The following is a 21,485-nucleotide window of genomic DNA, read 5'->3' as shown; positions in this document are numbered from 1 at the left end:
TAATTCAGCATCACATTCTCTTGTTAAAGGGACCTTATTCTCCTTTCATGTGCTCTAAATCCTCTCCATCTGACTTTGATCTTCATCCTCTTCTATAATCCTGCTGGTTTCTCTCTCTGAGCTCCACCTGTCAATCAAGGAGAACATCTCTCTTCTTTCATCTTCTGTCGCTTTCTCTCTGGAGAAGGTTTAAAAGGACCTATCTACTCAAACCGCCCACTCTGCGCCTCCTCATTGCTCACTGCTGCTGCTTGTGTTCCTCCACATATGTCCTTCCCTCGCTTCATTTCCTTCAATACTTCCTCATTTTATTTTATTTACGACTGCTTTCCTGCTTTCTGTTCTCCTTCATCTCTTCTCCTTTTGTCCTCTGCTCTCTTTTAACTCTCCTCAAAAAAAAACTTTGATGGGGAAGAAAGAAAAGAAACCTTAGGGAGAACGTCAGAGGAGGATCCCTCTCCCGGAATGGACAGACTACAATGGATGTCATGTGTACAGAAAGAACAATGTAAAAGATGTACAATGCATTCAGTTCCTATGACAGAAATAATTCAAATTTTGGGAGTAGGAAGCCAGGTGTACGGCAGGAACACTGCAGGGACAACCATCATCAGATAGAACCACCATCCACAAAAACCTGTGGGGAGGGAAAGCACAAAAACTTCAGGAAAGAAGCAAAGTTGGTATTGTTGGTTTATGATGACAGTAATAGTAATGTGATTAATATTTATTATAATAATGATAGCAAAAAAAGGTGTGCTGACACCTGTTTCCATGAATGGACCATGATCCATGGAAACCTGTGACGTGAGAAAGCACAAATACTATGTGGAAGAAACAATGTTAGTGATTAGTAACAGGAATATTAATGATACGAGCAATATGAATAATAATGTTTATTATCCGCCAGACCTTCTTGTACGCAAAACATTGTCTGACATGAAAACGGTTCGTGAGGCAAGAAATGTTGGGGACCACTGATCTAAACAACTGCAATAGTAGGGTTTAAAATAAAACCCGTGACAGCAATAGTGACAAGTAATGCATGTTAATGGAAATAAATCAGAACACATTCAGAAGACAACGGAATAACTGTTAAACACGTTTGTTTGGGATCAACAAATCCTGAGAGTCCAGGATTAATTTTAGCCCGGCTGTTAGCCTGCCCTGGAGCAGGCTATCTGCAAAGAATAAATTGCCATGGTTTGGCTGGGTTTAATTCAACCTGCTTTCGTACAACCAAGTCAAAGCTAAATTCATCCAGGATAACCTGAATATCCCGGCTTAATCCTTAGCCTGGTTTCGTGCAATAACCCTCAGGAAGGTTGGGGATTGGTTGAGGTTGCCTTCTTTACAGTCCTGATTAAGCAGGGTATTAAAATGCTCAGCCCACACTGCTCTGATTGTTTTTTTTCAGTGGAGTAATGCAGCGATTTGTTGAGCCGTAGATTTGACTGCATTGTAAAAGTTATGCATATAATTTCAGTGCAAGACTGGATTTCCTTTGCCTTCTCTGTCACACATTTATTTTGCGTGGTCCGCAGGGTCCTTTGGACACGACTGGTTCTCTGCCATCGCTGTCTGGCAATTGTCAATGAGGGGATTTTTTTAGGGTTTCCTGGGGCCTAATTTATAAAAGCTTGCGTAGGATTTGCGCCAGAAGTGGCGTACGGATGAAACGTAGGACGTGCGGACGCACAGAAATATTCAGACTTATAAAACCGTGCGCAAGCACGCAAACGAAGAAACGTAACTTCACTCAGTGTGAAGTGGAAATGATCCTTGGCGAGGTGGAACGGAGAAGTAAAATGCTCTTTGGAGGGCACAGTATGGACATTACTAATGCCAAAAAGGTACTCGAGTGGCTAAAGGTTGCAGAGCAACGCTGCAGCCTCATGACCTCGGACCCAAATAAAGAAAAAATGGTCTGACATCAGTGGATGCAAAAGAGCGTTTAGCGCGCCATCGCCAAAGTGTGTCTCCACGGGTGGGAAAGGGGACACCGGAGCTGTCCCCTCCTGATGAGAGACTGGCGGCAGTGATTGGGGATCGGGGACAGGGTCTGGGCCAACATCGGCGTCAGGGGGTCGAGGCACGTTTGGAAGCTGTGCCACATTATGTAGCACAGCACATGACAGCACGATGTTTCACACCTTTTCAGGAGTAAACAATAACCTCCCTCCAGTGCCACGTCTCCTAAAAGCGCAAGATCAGCCATCAGCGTCATTACGCATTGTGACGGCATCATGGCGTTTTATTACCGTCCGTCTGATTCCTTCTGACAAGCAACAGCTGTGTTTTGAGGATGAATTTAATAACATGCCGATATTATTGCAGAACATATTTCACTTTTCTTTTTGAAAATGTGTTAATTTGTATTTGTTTGTTTTACGCTGCAGATCAAACAGGTGTTTGTGTTATTTATAAGAGGCAGTATTGGCATTTCTTTTACACAACAGTCTAGTTTTACACACGTTTGCGTGTTTCTTGCATTTGCCGACTGTTCTCATTTCACCTGTTTTTGAGCGTACGCATGGGTCCGAGCTTGCGTGAAGGACCGCACATTTTTCCGTCAAGTTTTGCTTTTTTATAAATACCAATTATTGAGTAGAGAGCGGCGTACGCTTTACCCTAACCCTAACCCCGTTTATAAATGAAGCCCCTGGTGTGCTTTGTGAATGGCGTTAGGGATGGTGTCTTGAGTTATTGTCAGACCAGTCCTCGTGATCCTTCTTATAGGTTCTCTCCACTCAAGCTGAGTTCTATCTTTATGAGTTTCTCAGCCAGGGATATTCAAAACTCATTTCTTGTGCAGGTATCTTCCAGACGGGCACAGTCTAAAGGCTGGCGCATGCTTCTGCGTTTGGGTCTGCGTCGTTGCGTCGGCGCACTCGTTTCAATTCGTGGTTCTGCGTGTGTTGCAGAGCAATTCACCGCCAGAACAACAGGCGGAGTGACGTGTTTTGTTGAAGACGACCTAGAGAGTTACGTTTATTTATCATAGACTTTATTGCCCCGTGCATCCACACTGCTGCTTTTCATCACGGACACATTTGTCCCGTATTTTCCTCCACAACATCTGTCTGTCCTTCCGACCTTGGTCTGAGTCACTTGTTCTATGCAAACATTGTGAACGTTAATGTTAACTTCCTACATGAAAACACGGAAAAGAGCGATACACGAGGAACAACGAGAGACCAGAGATGCACCAACACAACTTGTGCCCAAGAGAGGAGCTGAGTCTTTTGGGAGGGTTTTTGGTTTTGGAAAATCCGACGTAAGTTACATTAGATCTGTCGAGCCTCTGGTGGAAACACTAGCAACCACAACAAGCTAACAGGCTAGCGAGCTAACATGCTAACCTGCCGGCCAGTTGCGAGCAAGTTGGTCCTTTTCGGGGTCAATGAATAAATGTGTTTACTTGAAAAAACAATACCGTGATATACCGAGATACCGAAGTTCGGCGTGTCAATGTTGTAATGCCTCAGCTCAGGGCCTTTTGGCACTGCCATAGGAGTCCAGGAGAGTTCTTATTTTCCATGTTATTAGTTTTAGGCTTTGGGATGTATTTCTTCTTTTTTGACTGCAATAGTGGAATGACCCGACAGGTGGAGTATTCTCTCCAGGTGTGAGTTAAGTGGGCTTCTTTTAGGCCACCTTTTCTAGGCCCCTCCTCAGCTTGAGGTGAGCAGTGTGGTCACAGGGTGCTGCCGAGATCAGCTGCCACTCAGTCGCAGCTGATAGCGACCAATACACGCTGACATGCAGGGTTCTGACTAGAAGCTCCCAGTCTGTTCAAACCTGTTGCAAGTTGCCCCATCGCTGCTAGTCTTCAACCAGATGTGGATCCAGAGAGTACCTGTGCAAGAAGATTATTTAGTGTACCATTGTATGGCGTTATATTTGTGCCACAATCCTGAGCGCGTAATTGTACGTTTTGAGCACAGAGAACTACATTTTAGCAAAGAAAAACATATTCCGTGCGCGCAGTTTACTCAGGTGCCGTCTCCACAAACTGGTTTTCTGCGCGCAGGCAGCCGTTGCTGCGCTCACTCCACCTCTTCGCTCTGCGCTCGCTCGACGTTTCACTCACGCGCTCGCTCGACTTGCAGCAGCGTTACATTTGTGCCACAAAACCAACCAATCAGAGAATTAAAGAAGGTCCATTGTGATTGGCTGTTGGTCTCCAATCACAACGCTTCCTAAAGAAGACGAAAAAAAGTGATATTAGAAGTCAGACATGACCGAAGTAAATGACGAGAACAGCAAGTGTTTTAAGAAGGTGAAACAGGGAGTTGAAAAGATTTATGTATATCCTATTCATGCTCAGGGGGAACTTTTGTGTTGTGTTGGGAAGAATGGAAGTGATGAGCGAAGGTAAGAAGGGAAGTAATTAAGGAAAGGGAAGAAGGAAAGTGATAGGGGAGTGATGAAGGAAGGGAAATTAAAAACTGAAAAAAAGGAAAAGGGTGATGAAGGGACATGATGAAGGGAAGTAAGAAGAGATGATCAATAGAAAATTATGAAGGTAAGTGATAAATGAAAGTTAAAAGGTAAAGGATGAATGGAAATGATGAAGGGAAGTGAAAAGGGAAGTTATATGCAAAAAGGAAATGCAAAAAACAAAAGCAAAATGGCCTTGTGTGCAGTCTGAGATATATCATGAAATAATTGACTGTCAATAATCCTGTGTGTGGGGGGCAGTGTGTGTCTGTGTGTGTGTTTGTTTCTATCTGTTTGTGCGCTAGAGCATCAAGAAAACGTTGTTAGTTAAACTGAAGTTTTCGACAGACACTGAATAGACAAATAAGGTTACCATGGTTAGTCGTTACCTACTGTCAGGAACCCCAACAGCCAATCAAGTGAGACACGACACACACATGCTTTAAGAGTGACAGAGACGGACAGGGACAGACAGATGTAGACGCAGAGACGGAGACAGACAGAGAGGCGGCGAGAGAGAGAGAGATAGAGAGGGAGAAAGCAGCTGCAGTCACAAACATACTTAATATTCCTGTCAGGTTCCACAAAGTGAACCACTACTACAGACACACAAACAGACACACACACGCACACACTGACTCCCCAGTGTCTTAACTGTAAACTCCTCTATCCCCACCCCCAACATTTATTAACTTTTCTTCTTGCGGCCTCGTGAGGTTTATCTCATTAGCATTTAGCATGAGCTCTAGAACAGACCTGAAATCTCAATACCGAATGTGATATTTGTTCATTTTTCAGAGACAAATTCAAACCATGGAAGTCGAGTCAATATGAAGTTATTAAATAATCACTGAGGACTGACGTCATACGTCCTCAGTGACATGATTTGTCCTCTCACTGAGGACTGACATTGTACCTTCTCGGTGACATGATTCGTCCTTTCACTGACGGCCGACATCATTCGTCCTCTCAATTACGACTGACATTGTACGTCCTCTCACTGAGTACTGACATCATTCGTCCTCTCACCGAGGAACGACATCATTCGTCCTCTCTCTGTGGACTGACATACGTCCTCAGTGATATGATTCATCCTATCTCAGAGGACTGACATCATTCGTCCTCCCAGAGAGGAGAAAGACTGCTGTTAGCGTCCTAATAGCAACGGCATGCTGAAAGCACAAAAACTTCAGGGAAGAAGTAGTTGCTACTGTTGGTTTATAATGACAGTAATATTAACAATGATAGTGTTGGCAGCAGCAGGTGTCAGCGGGGCTGTGGCAGGACCAACGTCCAGATAGAACCATGATTTATGGAGACCTGTGAGGAGAGGAAGCACAAAGAATCGGGGGTCATGCGATTTAATAATAACAATAAAATTACTAGTTTCATATAGTGCTTTTCTTAGATATCCAAAAACACTTTAGGGCAAGGACAGACAGAACAAATATAGAAGAAGAAAAAAAGAAATGAGAAAACAAAAGAAACAAACAGAGCAGTTAAAAAAGAAAAAGAAGAACTGGAGTTAATGAGTCTTTAGATAGCTGAAGAAATTCAACCTGCCTAGCACGATGATGGTGCACTTCTACACGGCCATCATGGAGTCCATCCTCTGCTCCTCCATCACCGTCTGGTACACTGCAGCCACAACCAAGGACAAGGGCAGGCTGCAGCGTGTCCTCCGCTCTGCAGAGAGGCTGATCGGCTGCAATCTGCCGTCCCTGCAAGACTTATTCGCTTCCAGGTCTCTGAAGCAGCTAAAAAGATGGTAGCCGACCCCTCTCACCCCGGACAAAACCTGTTTGTGCCCGTTCCATCTGGCTAGAGGCTGAGGTCCATCAGGACTAAGACCTCCCGCCACACCAACAGTTTCTTCCCGTTAGCAGTCGGGCTCATCAACAGAGCCGGTCCCCCACTGACTGACCCTGACATTCACTCCCTTCACACTCCACATGTACACACACTTGTCACTTTCTGTTTGCTGGTGCACTTTATTTTTTGTGGGTGTGGTGGGTTTTGAGACCTTGTTTGAATGATTATAGGGTGGGAGCCTGGCAGATTTGGATGGGGAAGATGTTCCAGAGGGAAGCATCAAGGATGATACAGAGGTTGCGGGGCTGGGTGGAGGGTGTGACGATGCAGCCATCAATGTTGAGAGAGAAGGTCTGGGCTGAGCGGAGGAAGTTTGGGCCGATGATGAGTATCTCAGATTCATTGCAGTTGAGTTGCGAGATTGAGAAAGTTCTGTTGTCCAGGATTTTATGTCAGTGAGACAGGCAGTGAGAGTGGAGGGGGTGACCGAGGGAAGGGTCCTAGAGGAGAAGTAGAGTTGAGGTGAACCAGAAGAAGGCAGTTGTATCCAGGAAGTACAGGAGACGTGAGAGAAGGATGGAGTGGTTGATAGTGTCGAAGGCGGATTGGAAGGGTTCGTAGAGATTATGGAGATTGAGGTGGGACTTGGACAGGTAGGGGAGGTTGGAGATTGGTCGGTAGTTGTTGGGGATGTCAGGGTCGAGACCAGGTTTTTTCAGCCCGGAGGTGACAACAGCCAAGTTGAGTGAGGGGGTATCACTGGAGTCAAGAGGACAGTGAGGGGTTGATGATGTTGGTGATGAGTGGAGCGAGTGAGGGGTGGCTAAGGAAAAAGGTAGGGGGTCAAGGCCACAGGGAGAGGTCTTCGCGCCAGAGACTATGGAGGAGAGATCCGTTTCAATGATTAAGCTGAAGAATGAGAGTGAATGACATCGAAATAGGGAGAGTCATGTTGAAGGCTGGGGGGGAAGGGGGCGTAGTACATGCTGACCAAAGGGCGGTTAGCTAACAGCTAGCTGGAAAAGCAGCAGTCAGACTGACCGCACAAGGGGAGACTATCAAATCAACCCGCCTCAGAGCAGGTGCATGCTGGAGTATCTAGCAGGGAGGTGGCTGCCTTGTCGGTAGCCGCCGGCCAGCGGGAGACTGCTAGTTGTCCAGAGAGTAGCAGGTAGCAAGGTAGAGCAGGTGCAACAGGTAAGCAAACAAATCCAAAACAAAGTCTTGCAGTTTAATTAAAACAGATGAGCATAGCCATGTACAGGGGTTAAACGTAACTACACTGTTAAATAAATGAAAATAACTCAGATGTAGGTTCAATTGTGAATACGGTGGAAAAATCTACCAAAAACTGCCAGACAGAGCAGCATTAGACTCGCCAGTGTCCCCGCTGAAAACCAATTAATAAGATCTAAATTATTATAGAAGGAGAGAAAGAATACCTAAAAACTGTGTTTTTCTTCTCTTCACAGGAAACAAAAATCAACTGTGTCCGCCTGGCCAACAAAGGTAAGAGCCGCCTTCCACTTCTAGGAGAGACCTCATGTCTGATTCTACTTTGGATGTGGGCCCCCAGAATAGTGACACACAATCACACACACACTCGGCTGCACATTCTCCCCATATTGTCCTCCGTGACTCCTTTACCTGTGCTAATCATGAGCGTATGAACTGGAGCATCAGAGCCGTTACCTACCAGGCTAAAGCGTTAGCCCCACAATCCATTTCCCTCCTCCCCCAAGTCTCTCATCTTTATCTCCCATTTGTTTGCCAGCCGATGTGCTATGAAAGCCTGCTATTGATTTTCCTCACCTCGCTTTTTTTTCTATTTTATTATTTCAACTGCATCAAACATAGATTTGATTTCTTCTAGACTCTCTGTGCTCTTGGCCTTTTATGCTCCTGTATTATTTCTCATCTTCATGAGGCATTTATTGCTCATTTGTGCACATGTTCTCTTTTGTTTCTTACTCTATCCGTTTCTAGGCCTTTTTTATAAAAATATTAGAGCACCTCAACTGGTGAAGGCTCTGTTTGTCTTCTCGTCTGTCTGCTTGTGTTTGGGGGAAAGACTATTTAACTATGTGGCTATTTTTTATACAACAAAATAATATCTAATGAGAAGAATTAACTATATTCCTTCGTTCTGAGGCAATGCAGGTGATGCATTTATGGTTGAATGCACTTATTGTAAGTCGCTTTGGATGAAAGCGTCAGCTAAATGACATGTAATGTAATGTCTGCCGCTCCACACAGCAGCTGAGCAAGTGATAAACACTAAGAGTAACATCAAGTGGTTACTAAAGAACCAATGTTTAGTCATCATATCATTTCATAGGTTGAGAAAACAAAGACGAGCAATCAATGTTTAGTGATGGAATCATTAGAGTGATGACGTCCTCAGTCATTGGTAGGGACAGTTTGACATAAGGTCAATCAGCTTCTCTTAACTTCAAACACAATCTGCAGCTTTTACTTTTTGAATGACTTGTGTGCTGGTGTTCTTTATTAAAGTCATCATTTTATATAAGTGATATCAACAACCTTAATGATAATAAAAGGGATAGTCAGGGAGAGACATGAACGCTTTGCTTGGCCTCTCTCATACATCATTGCTTCTGAGTGGTGGATGAACGTGGTCCTACCTGCTGCCTTCACCAACTGAAGGTTGGTGGAACATTATTAACCACATAGATCAGAGTTCTCTTTGTATGCTCGTGGTTGGTGTGCAGGGGTTAGGGTCTTCGGCTGAGCCCGCTTATTGATCGTTTTTTTAGCCGTCATCGTCCCAGTGAACTCAGAGTGTGGCTTAAATCCAAACTGCCATTTTACAAAGTTCACACCTCTTTTTTCTTTCCAACATGTCTCCATTTGTTTTCTCATCCATTTCTCCTCAGTTTAGTTTGGTTAACCCCCAGCACCACAATTAGATCTACTGCCCCCCTGCCAACTGGTCCACATCCAGAGGGCTAGGGTCTTACTGACACCACTGATACTTCTTCCTTTAAGACGGATTGTGCAAATGAAAAAGTCTAAACATTGATGAAATGGATTAAGAAAGCTAAAAAAAAAATTCTTAGATGCTCTTCTTCTTTTCTCCCTCTTTTTGTTGCTGTTTGTTTTCTCTCCTCCCTCTCTTCTTCTTCATGCTTTCCGGTGGGACATGCAACCCGTGGCCTTAGTGGTAATAGGTAGGGGACAAATAACCACGCCGTATATTCTAGTCATCCCCAGCGAAGGTGATTATGGCTTCATAGGCAGTATGTTGTATTTCTTCATCACAGCACCACCATGAACATAACGCACTGTTTCTTTTTGGTTGAACCCCCACTTCCTGTTTTTTACTCTTTGTTTTTTGTCTCATCACCATCTTACTATTTTCGTTGCATGTTTGCTCTGCTTTATTATTGCTGGCTCTGTTTGAACCTCTTCTGTCTCTGCATAACGCACACACAGTGAAACAATGCTGCTTAGTCCACTGCCTCGTATGAGCACCATAAGCTTCTCATGGAAACATAATACTGAAAATCAATTAGAGACGACAATAGCTTAATTGGTCTTTGGGTCTTTGTTGCTTCATTAAGTGATTTGACCAGAATAGACACAGAAAGAGGATGGGGATGATGATTCCCTTTAAATTCATAACGATTTGGCATCCAGCACACATAATGCATATTTCATTGAATTAACATTACTGCTCAACCAATCTCCATGGTTGTTCAGTTTAAGGTGTCCCACACCTTGAACTCTCACTTTTTGAAAGATAAATACAAATAAGTCCGCCGTGAGAGGAATGGTTCAAGGTATTTGCTCTTTGTCAACCAACATGGTACCGAGGACGTGCCAGACATTTATGTAATTATTTTACTTTTTAATATAATATTTTGGTTGCAGATAAAGCTCTCAAACCTTCCATCGTCTGGCGGGGCACCCATTCAGAAATGCTTATGTTTTGATGGAATGGTTTCAGAGGCTGTTTCCTTCTGCCCATCAACTTCTTCCAGTGATTAAGTCCTTCTCCAAACACAGAGCTCAGCCTTCTAGTCATCACCTCCCATCATGCCCCCCTCCCTGAAGGTCCTCCATCACACACTGAACATTACTCACATTGGAGATTCTGTAAATGGGAGAACATGTCCTCATACAGCAGTTCAGATGACAATAAGCCGTCCTAACGTAATAATCATGGTTATATTTACAGAAGGGGAACTAACACTGGTCTCCTGGATGAGAGTCCACGGTTTAATCTCCCTCCGCCCTCCGACAATATACCTTCTCACTCTGTAGCATTTGTCAACTTTTATACTTCCTTGTTCTCATATCTGTGGATAACTATTTCAAACTTAAAAATAAAAGTTCATAATTCATGTAATGCTCCCTGTTCTTAGGGTTTTTTAGGTGAGTGTGGTATGAGTGACATGCATGTTTTCTGAATGAGAATCTTTTGCCAGTGATTGGTTGAACAAGCTTATTTGGAGACAGGTATGAAGTGTTTTGTTGGTCTGAGTGAGTTTTGGAGGTAGATTAACTGTTTGGCCCAAATTAATCTTGGTAATGCACATCGTATAAAGAGTTTTTAAAATGTGGTTTCAGTATTGAACAGTGCTTGTTAGCAATTGAAAAGGCATTTATTGCCCCCCCCCCTCCCCATCTCTCCCATTCAGTGGTATTATATGTCAGCTGTTATTCACATCAGTCCTGAGGTTTATTACAGTTGATGCTGCAATACTAATTTAACCTGCTGTCCGTGCCACACACACACACACACACACACACACACACACACACACACCTACACACACACACAGACCGGCACAGGTAACCAGTTACAAGTTTTTATTCAAGGGGAATAAAAGTTATGGGCACACAGTGTGTCTCTCCGTAATCGGTCTGGTCACCATTTGATATTTAGCATTGCATTGTGGGATGTTTTCAGATAAGAATGTAGATCCAGATCCAGCAGGATTAATGGTCATGTAGCACAGCGAGTAGGCGAGGTGGTGGAAGCAGGACTCAAATGCAGAATTAAACTAACAAAATACTTTATTCAAAACTCCATCAGTAGATAATGTGTTTTTAGAAGAAGAAGCAGAAGAAGGTGCAGGTGATTAGACACAGGTGGTCAGGGACCACGATCAGGGACATGGCAGACAATCACAGGTGTTGACACGACAGGGCAGGAAGTGAAGCTAAACCAGAGACACAAGAGGCAGGAAACTACAAAACAAAACAGGACACAAACCCACACTGTGACCGCTGTCAACAGATCTGGAAAGAATGGATAGGAAATACTATGTCGAGTACTAGTTGAGATTCTTCATTGAGGGGCTGGAGTGCTTTGAGCAAGACTGTCTCACAGCGGGAGCGCTCGGGGCACGAGCAGAGGGAGTGTGCTTTTTGGCAGACTCAGTCACACGGCGACATCAGGGCCCTATTCCTCGTACGTGGTTCAACTAAGTCGATCAAATGTCCCATTATCCAGCTCAAATTACCGAAATGATTGACATCAGACTATCTCGGTTCCTTGGCACTCAAACCGTTTCGTTAGTTTAAACCAGATGTCAATCATCAGGATAATCGCGCGTCTTACGTTAGAAGGCGGAAGAGTCGATCACCGAAACCAGTATAACGGCAAATAAACTTAAAGGAAGGGCGTCTTTTTTCTCCGCTACGAGCAGGAGATGATCATGAACACATATGATGAGATAATATGTTAATTTGAATCATTTCTGTCAGAAGACTTAACGTATAAAACGTATTATACATATTTTACGTTGTTCATTCTGTACGACCATCGCAGTGTTCCGTCCCAGGGAGGATCGTCCTCCATCCATCGTCAAACCGCTTATCCTGCACACAGGGTCCGTGTGGTTCTCCTGTCATCAGTGTGTGAATGGTGTCATGTAGTGTTAAAGCGCCTTGAGGGGTCGCAAGACTAGAAAAGCGCTGTACAAGTACAGTCCACTTACCATTTACACAGACACACACACTGACACACCCTCACACAAACACACACGCACACAGTGCTGCGGCAGCATAGTTCAGATTAGTAATCCTGTTAGACGCACTCAGCCATGCTAGCACTAATCCACGGAGGAAGCAGTCACAGCTGCTGACAAACAATGGCAGAAGACTAAGCCTTCACATAGACCTTGACACGCACACACATGCACACTCTGTTTACAAAGCCTGGATAACACACCATGTATAAATGTGTCCAAGTCAGAGGGGCAACTGCATGCGGTTTAGTGTCCTTCAATCAGTCCACTGATTAAGTGGTGGGAATTACTACATGAATACATAAAGATATACACACATTAGTGTATTAATCTATACATCCATACGTGTGTATATATATATTGTAATTAATCACATGAATCTATAACATTTATTATTATATATTATTATTTTTAATACTTTTATTAACCATATTCCCTGCTGGATAATTGTATCGTGCCAAGTCAAATTAACAAAAGTTAGTAAAGAGTGCCGAGAACTATCAGAGCTGATCCTCTTCTTCACACCTCCCACAGGAGGATCTGATTTGAGTGATTTAATGTGATAAAAGGCATTTGTCTAGTTGTGTTTTCTATCGTGGTGTTTACATTGGAATTATTACGCTAACAACAATCCAAATCATACTGTGGTATTGCTATGAACATTTACACATATATATATATATATATATATATATATATATATATATATATATATATATATGAAATATTGTTTTTTGTCGTAGCTATATCTTGACAGCCTCCTGAACTACGCCCAGTGTAGGACCCGGTATTAGGTCATATTTTAAAATAAACATTAAACAAACATTAAGGATCTAGTGAATATACTGTATTTTCACTGAATATGAATGTGTTGCGATACCAGCACTATCCAAAAAGCATTTCCTACTTCTCTCTACCTCCACCATTTATATTTGATGTCTCATGTCAGAGCAGGGTCAGGGGGGAGGGGAGGTAGGACTCAGACGCAGAGTTTTTCGGGAAACAAAAAAAGGACTTTAATAGTCAAAAACTTTCAAAACTCCAAAAACATAGTCAGGAAACTGACGAGAACAAGGTCATGGCATGAGCTGCGGACAACTAACATTTAGTAAACCGCTTATCCTGCACGCAGGGTCGCGGGGGGGCTGGAGTCCATCCCAGCCAACTTCGGGCGATAGACAGGGTACACCCTGGATTGGTCGCCAGCCAATCGCAGGGCCAACACAGAGACATACAACCAATCACACTCACATTCACACAACTACGGACAATTTAAAGTCCCCAATTAACCTGATCCCCAGAGCATGTCTTTGGATTGTGGGAGGAAGCCGGAGAACCCGGAGAGAACCCACGCAGACTCCACACAGAAAGGCCACTGGGCGGAATCGAACCCAGGACCTTCTTGCTGTGAGGCGACAGTGCTAACCACCACGCCACCGTGCCGCCATGACAACAGACACACATGGCTTAAATACACTAGGGAGGTGATTGGAAACAGCTGGAAACAATCATTACATGACAGATAATCACAGGTGACTGACAGGACAAGGCAGGAAGTGACGTGACCCAGGGAGAACAGAGGCAAGAAACTACAAAATAAAACCAGACATGAACCCAAACCGTGACAGTCGCATTTCCATTGAAAAGAGGGAGACATGCTGCATGCAAACGCTGCTGCAGCGTAGGAAGGAGATTGACAGATGGATTTGGTTCTCATATTGTTTCTAAAATGATGCCGTGATGCTGCTACAAAGACGCTGGATGTGTTGTCATAGAAGGCTTTCAGGGTTTATAAAGCAGCATTTCATCTCTACACTGATTGAGGGCTGCAGCGGCTATTACCCAGCACGCTACGGTTGTGTGCTCACACCATTAGCTTAGTGGATTTTTCTGCCATCCGTGAGTTTTTATTGCATGAGAGAGACACAATTAACGCCCTAGCATCAGAATTACCCCTTAATCGAGAGGCTGCTAGCTGAATGCTGTGAGAGACCAATAAGAGCCCAGGTGAGAGAGATCAGGTACATGGATGAGCCCAGGTAGGACAGACAAGGTGAGAGGGACCATACATGCAGGAGCCCAGGTGAGAGGGACCAGGTACCTGTGTGTTTTGGCATCGTATAACTCAGCTGGATACCTGTGGACAGCAGCAGACAAACTGTCACAGCATCCGCCCCTTTTAGGGAGTCTTTCCTGTGCCGATGTGAGGGCTTCAGGACAGAGGATGTAGCATACAAGAAGCCCTCTGAGGGAAAATTGTCATTTGCGTTTTGGGGCTATACAAAATAAAATTGGATTCTGACTTGTTAAAGTTGTTCATGTAGCCCTAACCCATATTAATAATCTGTGTTATTAACAGGGTAGGATCTTTTCTAGCATATCAAACAAATAGTTGATGATGATAAAATACAGACATCTTAGATGAGAATAAAGTGGAGGATTTCCCTCTGTGACCTAACAGAACCAACCTCTGACGGAATACAGATCGCTCAGTATTACATACTTTACTTTATGAATCGATGCATTTTCATGCTCATGTCTGTAGTTATAGGCAACCCAGTCTCAAAGCAAAACGTGTAATAGCTATGTTGTGGAACGTGGTATTCTCTCGCCGATATGGGCCCGCGAAGTGACTAGTAGTAGTCTGGTAAAGGGCCTGGGGGGACCAAACGTCAGTCTCTGGTCTTCTGCCTTTTTAAAAAATCAGATTCAACTTTATTTGTCATTGCCCTGAGGACAATACATTTCAATCAAAAGAGCTAATAAAGCACTCAAGGTGCAGTGTGCTTATAATAAATGGTTGGGTAAATGAAGAAATAACAGTATGAGAATCGGTAGTGTCACATAATCAGGGTAAACACTGGGTATGAAGTGCATAGGCAGTACAAACAGTAATGAGTATACTCACGGAAGCTGTCTGGTTTGTGTGTGTGGGGGAGGGAGAGGCGGGCGGGGGGCTATCAGCATGGTGCAGCGTTCAATAGATTGACAGCATTAGGGAATAAGTTCTTCCTGAGCCTACTGATCCTGAAACGGAGGGTGGCGTGTCCGCCATGAGTGCTCCCCTGTAAGCCGACTCATTGTTTTTGTAGTCATGTGACTCTTTTAAGGACATGTGAGTTACATCACCTGATCATTTTAGAGTTACATTTAGAACTCTATGTTATGATTTGATGAAATGGTGAGATGACCGTACTGAGGAGAGAAAGAAGGCTTTGTATAACCGAGTGAAGGTGTGTCAAACAAATCCACAGAAACTGTAAAGAGGGTCAGACATGAAGAAAGAGGAAAAGGTAGTACGTATCCTCAGACTGAATGAGCCCTGTTCTCAGATCTGTCATTATGTGCCTGTGTGGAATTTAATTATAATTAACTTTCATTTTCTGTAGCATTGTTTGAAGAAGAAGAAGACATTTTTATTGCCATGTATTATTTTACACATACAGAAAATTGTTCTCTGCAAATTCACCCATCCCACCCAGTGGGCTGCCGTAAAGCCCCCCGGGGAGCAATTAGGGGTTAGGTCTTGCTCAGGGACACTTCGACATGGGACACGGAGCAGTCGGTGTTCGAACCGCTAACCTTGCGGTTTCCGGCGAACCCCCTCTACTCCATGTGCCACAGTCGCCCTTTAAAGGTAAAGATAAAATCAGATTCTCTTTGTTAAATTAAATTACCTAGATTACCCAAATTTCTCCCACCACTGTATGAAATGCTGTATACCCTACGTGTGTTATAGTTGGTGATTTTATACAAAGATCAACCGTTATATATTAATGTGTTAGAGTCAGTTTCAGGGTGGAGGGTGAGTCAACTGACTTTCACCCAGGAGACCGCTGTTTTCTGTGCATGGTCCTACCAGTGACTTTCTTCATGTGTCATTACACCCTGAATGATGTTTCACTGTGAGCATTTCGGGGAGGAGGGGGTCTTCACGGGTATCATGTGTCTTTGTTTGACGATCCCACTTTGTGGTTCTGGGTGTAGGCTGCAGATTGTATGTCATAACCCACCAGTGTGATTATGTGACTACCAGTGTTTGTGTGTGTGTGTGTGTGTGTGTGTGTGTGTGTGTGTGTGTGTGTGTGTGTGTGTAGGTGCGTCCACACAGGACTCGGGTGCGATGGAGCCGGAGAAGCAGGTGGATAGCACAGTGAAAATGGCTGGAGTGATCGCAGGCATCCTCATGTTCATCATCATCCTCCTTGGCGTGGTCCTCGCCTTTAAACGCAGGTAGGTGATGACACCAGGACAATAATCATAATTCTAACTATATATCATCGACATTTGATTCTTCTATCAAAGTCAACCAAACATATTTTAGCCACATGCAAGAGGAGGATAATTTTACCAGACTCTTCGTAACTTAACTGATGATTTCAAAGATTAATCAGATCAATAAGAAGAGCGCCAACAGAAGAGGATAACCAATGTTTAAGGAGGATAGTCAGAATAGAAAACTTGTTTCTGTCATATGATCATTTATTACACTTTGAAGGGTACACATTGCCAAAAAAGTTAGGCAATGTCATAATAATTAAATATGGGGATGTGCTTAATCCTTTTCACCCATTAAAGTATGAATCAACTTTAAAGAAGTGATATGCACACTGGCCTTCATCATCCTCTCTGATTCTCTGGATCACTCCATCTATCCTCTCCTCCCTCTTTTACTCTCTCATATTTCAGTTGTTATTAGTCGGTGTCTCACTTCACATTCACAATGTAATACATAACCATTGTTATATGAATAATAATTAAAGTTTAAGGATTTAAAAAAAATATAAGTCCAAATAGCAAATCAACAAAACATACACATTAGACATTCAGTCAAATTTCACCGTGGCAGCACTTCGCCCAAGGCCTCAAATAATGAGTCACATTCAAAGTGAATATTGTTGTTTACCTAGGGCAGATGGGATGTTCTCAGAAACCTGTGTGGTTGTTCCTCTTGGAATGTCCCCTTATCCTAAAAAGGAAAAGATAAAGACTTTTATTATTTGATAAGGTCGTAAGACATTTAGTGTGAAGCTACCTGAACATGTTTCATTGCATCTATCACAAATAAACTCAAGCTCATTTATTCTATCAAGCTAGAGGAATCTAGCACAGAGTGAAGCTGTTTAAGGAATCAGAAATAAGCTTGTCCGTCTCGCTAGCAAATAGTACACTTCAGGTCCCGGATATATTCTGACCTTTAGGTCACCTTCGACCTAACAAAGCTGTAGTCATGTCATTGTTGACTTCATATAGTGTTTAGAGCATTACTTCTGAAGTAAACCAGCAGAGCAGAACACAGTGAGCCACGAGGAGGAAAAAAACCTTCATGCATCCATTCTTAATGGGAAACAGCATCCAGCCCTCAAAGCATACTTATCACAAGTCCCAAAGGAACAGGACGGTCTGTATCCGGTCAGAAAGAAAGGAGAAAATTGAGATAGGGCACTATCTCAATTCAATTCAGTTCATTGTATTTTGTATAGCCCAAAAACATAAATTAAAAATCTTCCTCTAAGGGCTTTACAGTCTGTAAACATGCAGCGTCCTCTGTCCCGAAACCCTCACATTGTTAAAGGAAATCTCCCTTAAAAAGGAGAAAAATAGGTACGGAACGTTAGGGAGAATAGCAGAGGAGGATCCCTCTCACAGGATGGACAAACTACAATGGATGTCATGTGTACAGAATGAACAAAGATGTGCATGACAGAAATTATTCAAATATTGAGTAGTCAATAAGAGTAGTCAGGTGTACAGCACGACCACTGCAAGGAGGACGACCATCAGAGAGAACCCCCATCAGATGTAACCACCATAATAATAAATTTTATTTATTACGCACTCCTCATCAACAGATCTCAGAGTGCGACGGAGGTGGCAAAACATTGGTAAAAAAGACCCACCATCAGATGTAACCACCATACAAAACTTGTGGGAAGGGAAAGCACAAAGGATTCAGGAAAGAAGCAATGTCGGTGATGTTGGTTTATTATGACAGTAATAGTAATGTGATTAATATTTATAATAATAATGATATATATGGTTTTTAGACAGTGCTTGACCAGCAAGTGCCTTGTAGATGAAGAGAAGAACCTCAAATATTATTCTTGATTTAGCCAGTAACCCAGAGAAGATAACACGGGAGTATACGATGCCTTTTATTAGTTCTTGTTTGTAGACGTGCTGCTGCATTCAACTGGAGAGGCTTTAAGAATTATAAGAGCAGCCTGATAAGAAAGAATTACAGTAAACTAGTCTAGAAGTAACAAACGCATCACCTGGAAGTTCCTGATTTCCGTAGAAAAAAAAAAAAGGTAGTCCTTGAAGTCTGCTTTATCTGAGAGTGAAAGGACACATCCTGGTCAAAGATTCATAAAAGTTACTGGTCATCCAAGGTTTGGTGTTCCCAAGAAAGTATGATAAAGAGAAATCAAGTCCAGCTTACAGACCATCAGTTTCGTTTAAAGAACCCAAAGAGGTCAACAAGTATAGATGAGCAGCAGATCATCATGATGTTAATGTAAGGAAAGACCAATGTATCAGATCCAGAAAGGAGATAAGATATAATAATATGAATTATTAATTATAACATAGTCTGGAAGTGAGCATGCACAACTGTCCAATGAATCTTTAAAAGGCCCAAAGGAACACATGTTCCAAATGGACTTCATCTCCCAAAGAAAGCCAGTGGATGTTGCTAATAATGTCAAGTCTTAAGTCTTAATGGGGATTCAATGTTTCAGACAGGTGGCCCAGATGGCTCCAACAAGCAGCACCAGAAGATACACTTTATATAGGAAGATGAATAATTCATGTTTCTAAAGCGCTATAAACACAGGCTGCTATCTGTGTGATGCCAGAGCAGCAGACCTCCACACAGTCATTCAGAAAATGTGACATCATCTGATGGAGAACAAATTGATGGAAACATTTTTAAAGCAACTTCTGTCACGTCTATTTCCTCTCATCTTTAAAATCTCAAACTCTGACCCTAAAAAACGTCTTTGGTGATGTCATTCGATTTGATGCTGCTTTCGAATGCAGGTCAACTGGGACTTAACTCGGATGGGTTTAATTCGCTTTAATAGCTCCAGTAAAATCCAGTTAATAAGTTAAGTAAACGGCACACATGCATTAAGAGATGTAGACAAAAAGGACAATTATCAAAACAATGATATAAATGTATGTTGATATAACTGTATGACGCTGGAATTAACTTCTGCTCTTTCAAATTAGCTGTTTGATTATGCCATTAAGATTTACTGTATGTGTGTGGAGAAGTTAGAATTACTAATTGAAAACGTCACCGGAAGGAATAAATTCACTCACTGAATGTTTTTTATAGCAGGTGTGTTTTTCTTTAGCTGGCTTCAACTGAGATTATTTCACTTTATGTTGGATTTGATATTAGTAATCAGTAGGGGTGGTGGATTTTTTTTGTAGGGCCAGCCAATCAGTAAACATCCCAGTATGAGTCAATGCAAAAAAAGGTATCAAAGATATAAACATCCCGGTGTAGAAGTCTCTACAGAAGCGTCGGCTTCCCTTTCACGCCGGTCCGTTGTCTGATCGTGAGGTCAGGCTAATCTGGTCCAGCTGTTTTAACACTCGTTTCTCCGGCAAAGTTCTGTCATACTGAGTTTGTGTCGGGTCTTCTGCCGGTGGTCTCTCTTGTTATGTTGTTAAATGGCGCGTACTCGCCCTGACGAGAGCGCAGCGTAGGGCGGAGAAGGGCGAGCCCAACTCTCAATGTAGTTTAGGATGCTGAAATTATAATGTCACTCATTAACTTGATGAGTGATTGGCTAACTGCTTCTTTGACCCGCCACCTTTGGGACCGTGCCCGAGCCCAGCTGAGAGCGGAGAGGACGTGCAGGAAAAGCATATATTTTGCGCAGATATCTTAATTTACACAAATATTCACTATTTGTAAAATGTACATGTAGTATAATAAAGAACAGAAAATTAATGTAAAAAAATTGTCTGTTGCTCATGGTCTGGCCACGCCCCATTGCCCTCTATGCACTAGCCGCCACTGTTAGTAATGAATGACAGCATTGTCAGATGGGGAGTGTTTCTTCTACCGAAGTGAGGGGTTCAGGACAGACGATTTGTGATTTTGGGCCATACAAATACAATTACCTAAATGAGCAACTGGCAGATATGATGACTGATGCAGCTGGACAAATGAATGTATTATAAAATGCACACACACAGACACACCCAAAGGCAAGGCAATTTTATTTGTATCTTACATTTCAACCACAAAGCAATTCAAAGGGCTTCACATGAAACCATTAAAAACATCCAATATAAAGTAAGAGATTTTAAAACATCTTAGCACATTAATTGAGACGAAAAAAGAAAAACAGTCCTTAGAAAGTAAATGTCTTACTGAGTACATTTTGTAATGATACAACTGAAGGTTTCCTCGATCTCAGGACAGAAATAAAACCTGGGTCATTCCTGTGGAACAAAGCGAAAGTGAAGAATTAGAACCAAATGTTCTGCTTGAACTTAAACCTTGGATTGATATAAATTATAAAACAGACACAAAAACACAGTGATTCTTTTGAAAACGTTAGCATAGTTACATTGACCCATAAAGAGTTGTAGTGGGTCAAAATTGCTAACCCAGTGATAGTAGCATGAAGGACAACGCAATGACGCGAGTACAAAGGCTATCCCATTATAAGAAAGGCTAACCCAGAAAGGTTCGCAAAAAAAGATGAATGGTACGTTTTCAGAGTGTTGTCATTGAGAAATGCCTCATGTCTCTCGTGACACTCATCTTAATTCATCTTGAGCTAGTCTGCTTCTCATCCCATACAAAGCAGCTATGATCTCTCCATAACTGCATTACTTGTCACAGATCTTCCCGTCATTCATTTATCGCTTTACTGTTCTCAAAACATCAATTTGTGTGTGCTGGTAAATGTTTCAGTTTCATATTCATAATCAGGGATTCATATTCACAGTTTCAATTTCATAATCAAGTTAAACGACTATAAGAAAAGGATTGTGAAAACAAAAAAAACTAGGATACAAATGTATTAGCGTTGAGTTCACGGTTAGTAGAATACAGCCGTGACACTGGAACGTAGTAAAGAGTATATAAAAGTAAAATGCATGTTTTAATATATAAGAGAAACAACACATTTAAATATATAAAAGAAAAAAAAGCTACATGCTGAATTAAATAAAAGAAACTGATATGTTATATGTACAAAAGAA

The 21,485-nt window shown here is 42.5% G+C and overlaps 1 protein-coding gene across 19 annotated transcripts in view; it reads left to right on the top strand.

The window, feature by feature from the left end:
* Positions 1-21,485, top strand: part of ptprt (protein tyrosine phosphatase receptor type T) — a 133,189-nt gene that overhangs the window by 65,849 nt on the left and 45,855 nt on the right. For 13 of the 19 annotated variants that reach the window (XM_078092589.1, XM_040204044.2, XM_040204039.2 and 10 more), the window contains 3 exons: positions 7,728-7,764; positions 9,438-9,494; positions 16,352-16,487. In XM_078092589.1, the coding sequence (XP_077948715.1) occupies positions 7,728-7,764; positions 9,438-9,494; positions 16,352-16,487 (230 nt within the window). The remainder of the gene's footprint in view (positions 1-7,727; positions 7,765-9,437; positions 9,495-16,351; positions 16,488-21,485) is intronic. The other 6 variants (XM_078092592.1, XM_078092591.1, XM_040204041.2 and 3 more) reach the window with 1 other exon arrangement.

This window comes from Gasterosteus aculeatus, chromosome 17 (assembly GCF_964276395.1).
Source record: "Gasterosteus aculeatus chromosome 17, fGasAcu3.hap1.1, whole genome shotgun sequence".
NCBI lineage: Eukaryota > Metazoa > Chordata > Actinopteri > Perciformes > Gasterosteidae > Gasterosteus > Gasterosteus aculeatus.
The sequence above is the reverse complement of the archived record's forward strand: the minus strand, read 5'-3'. Positions and strand labels throughout refer to the sequence as shown.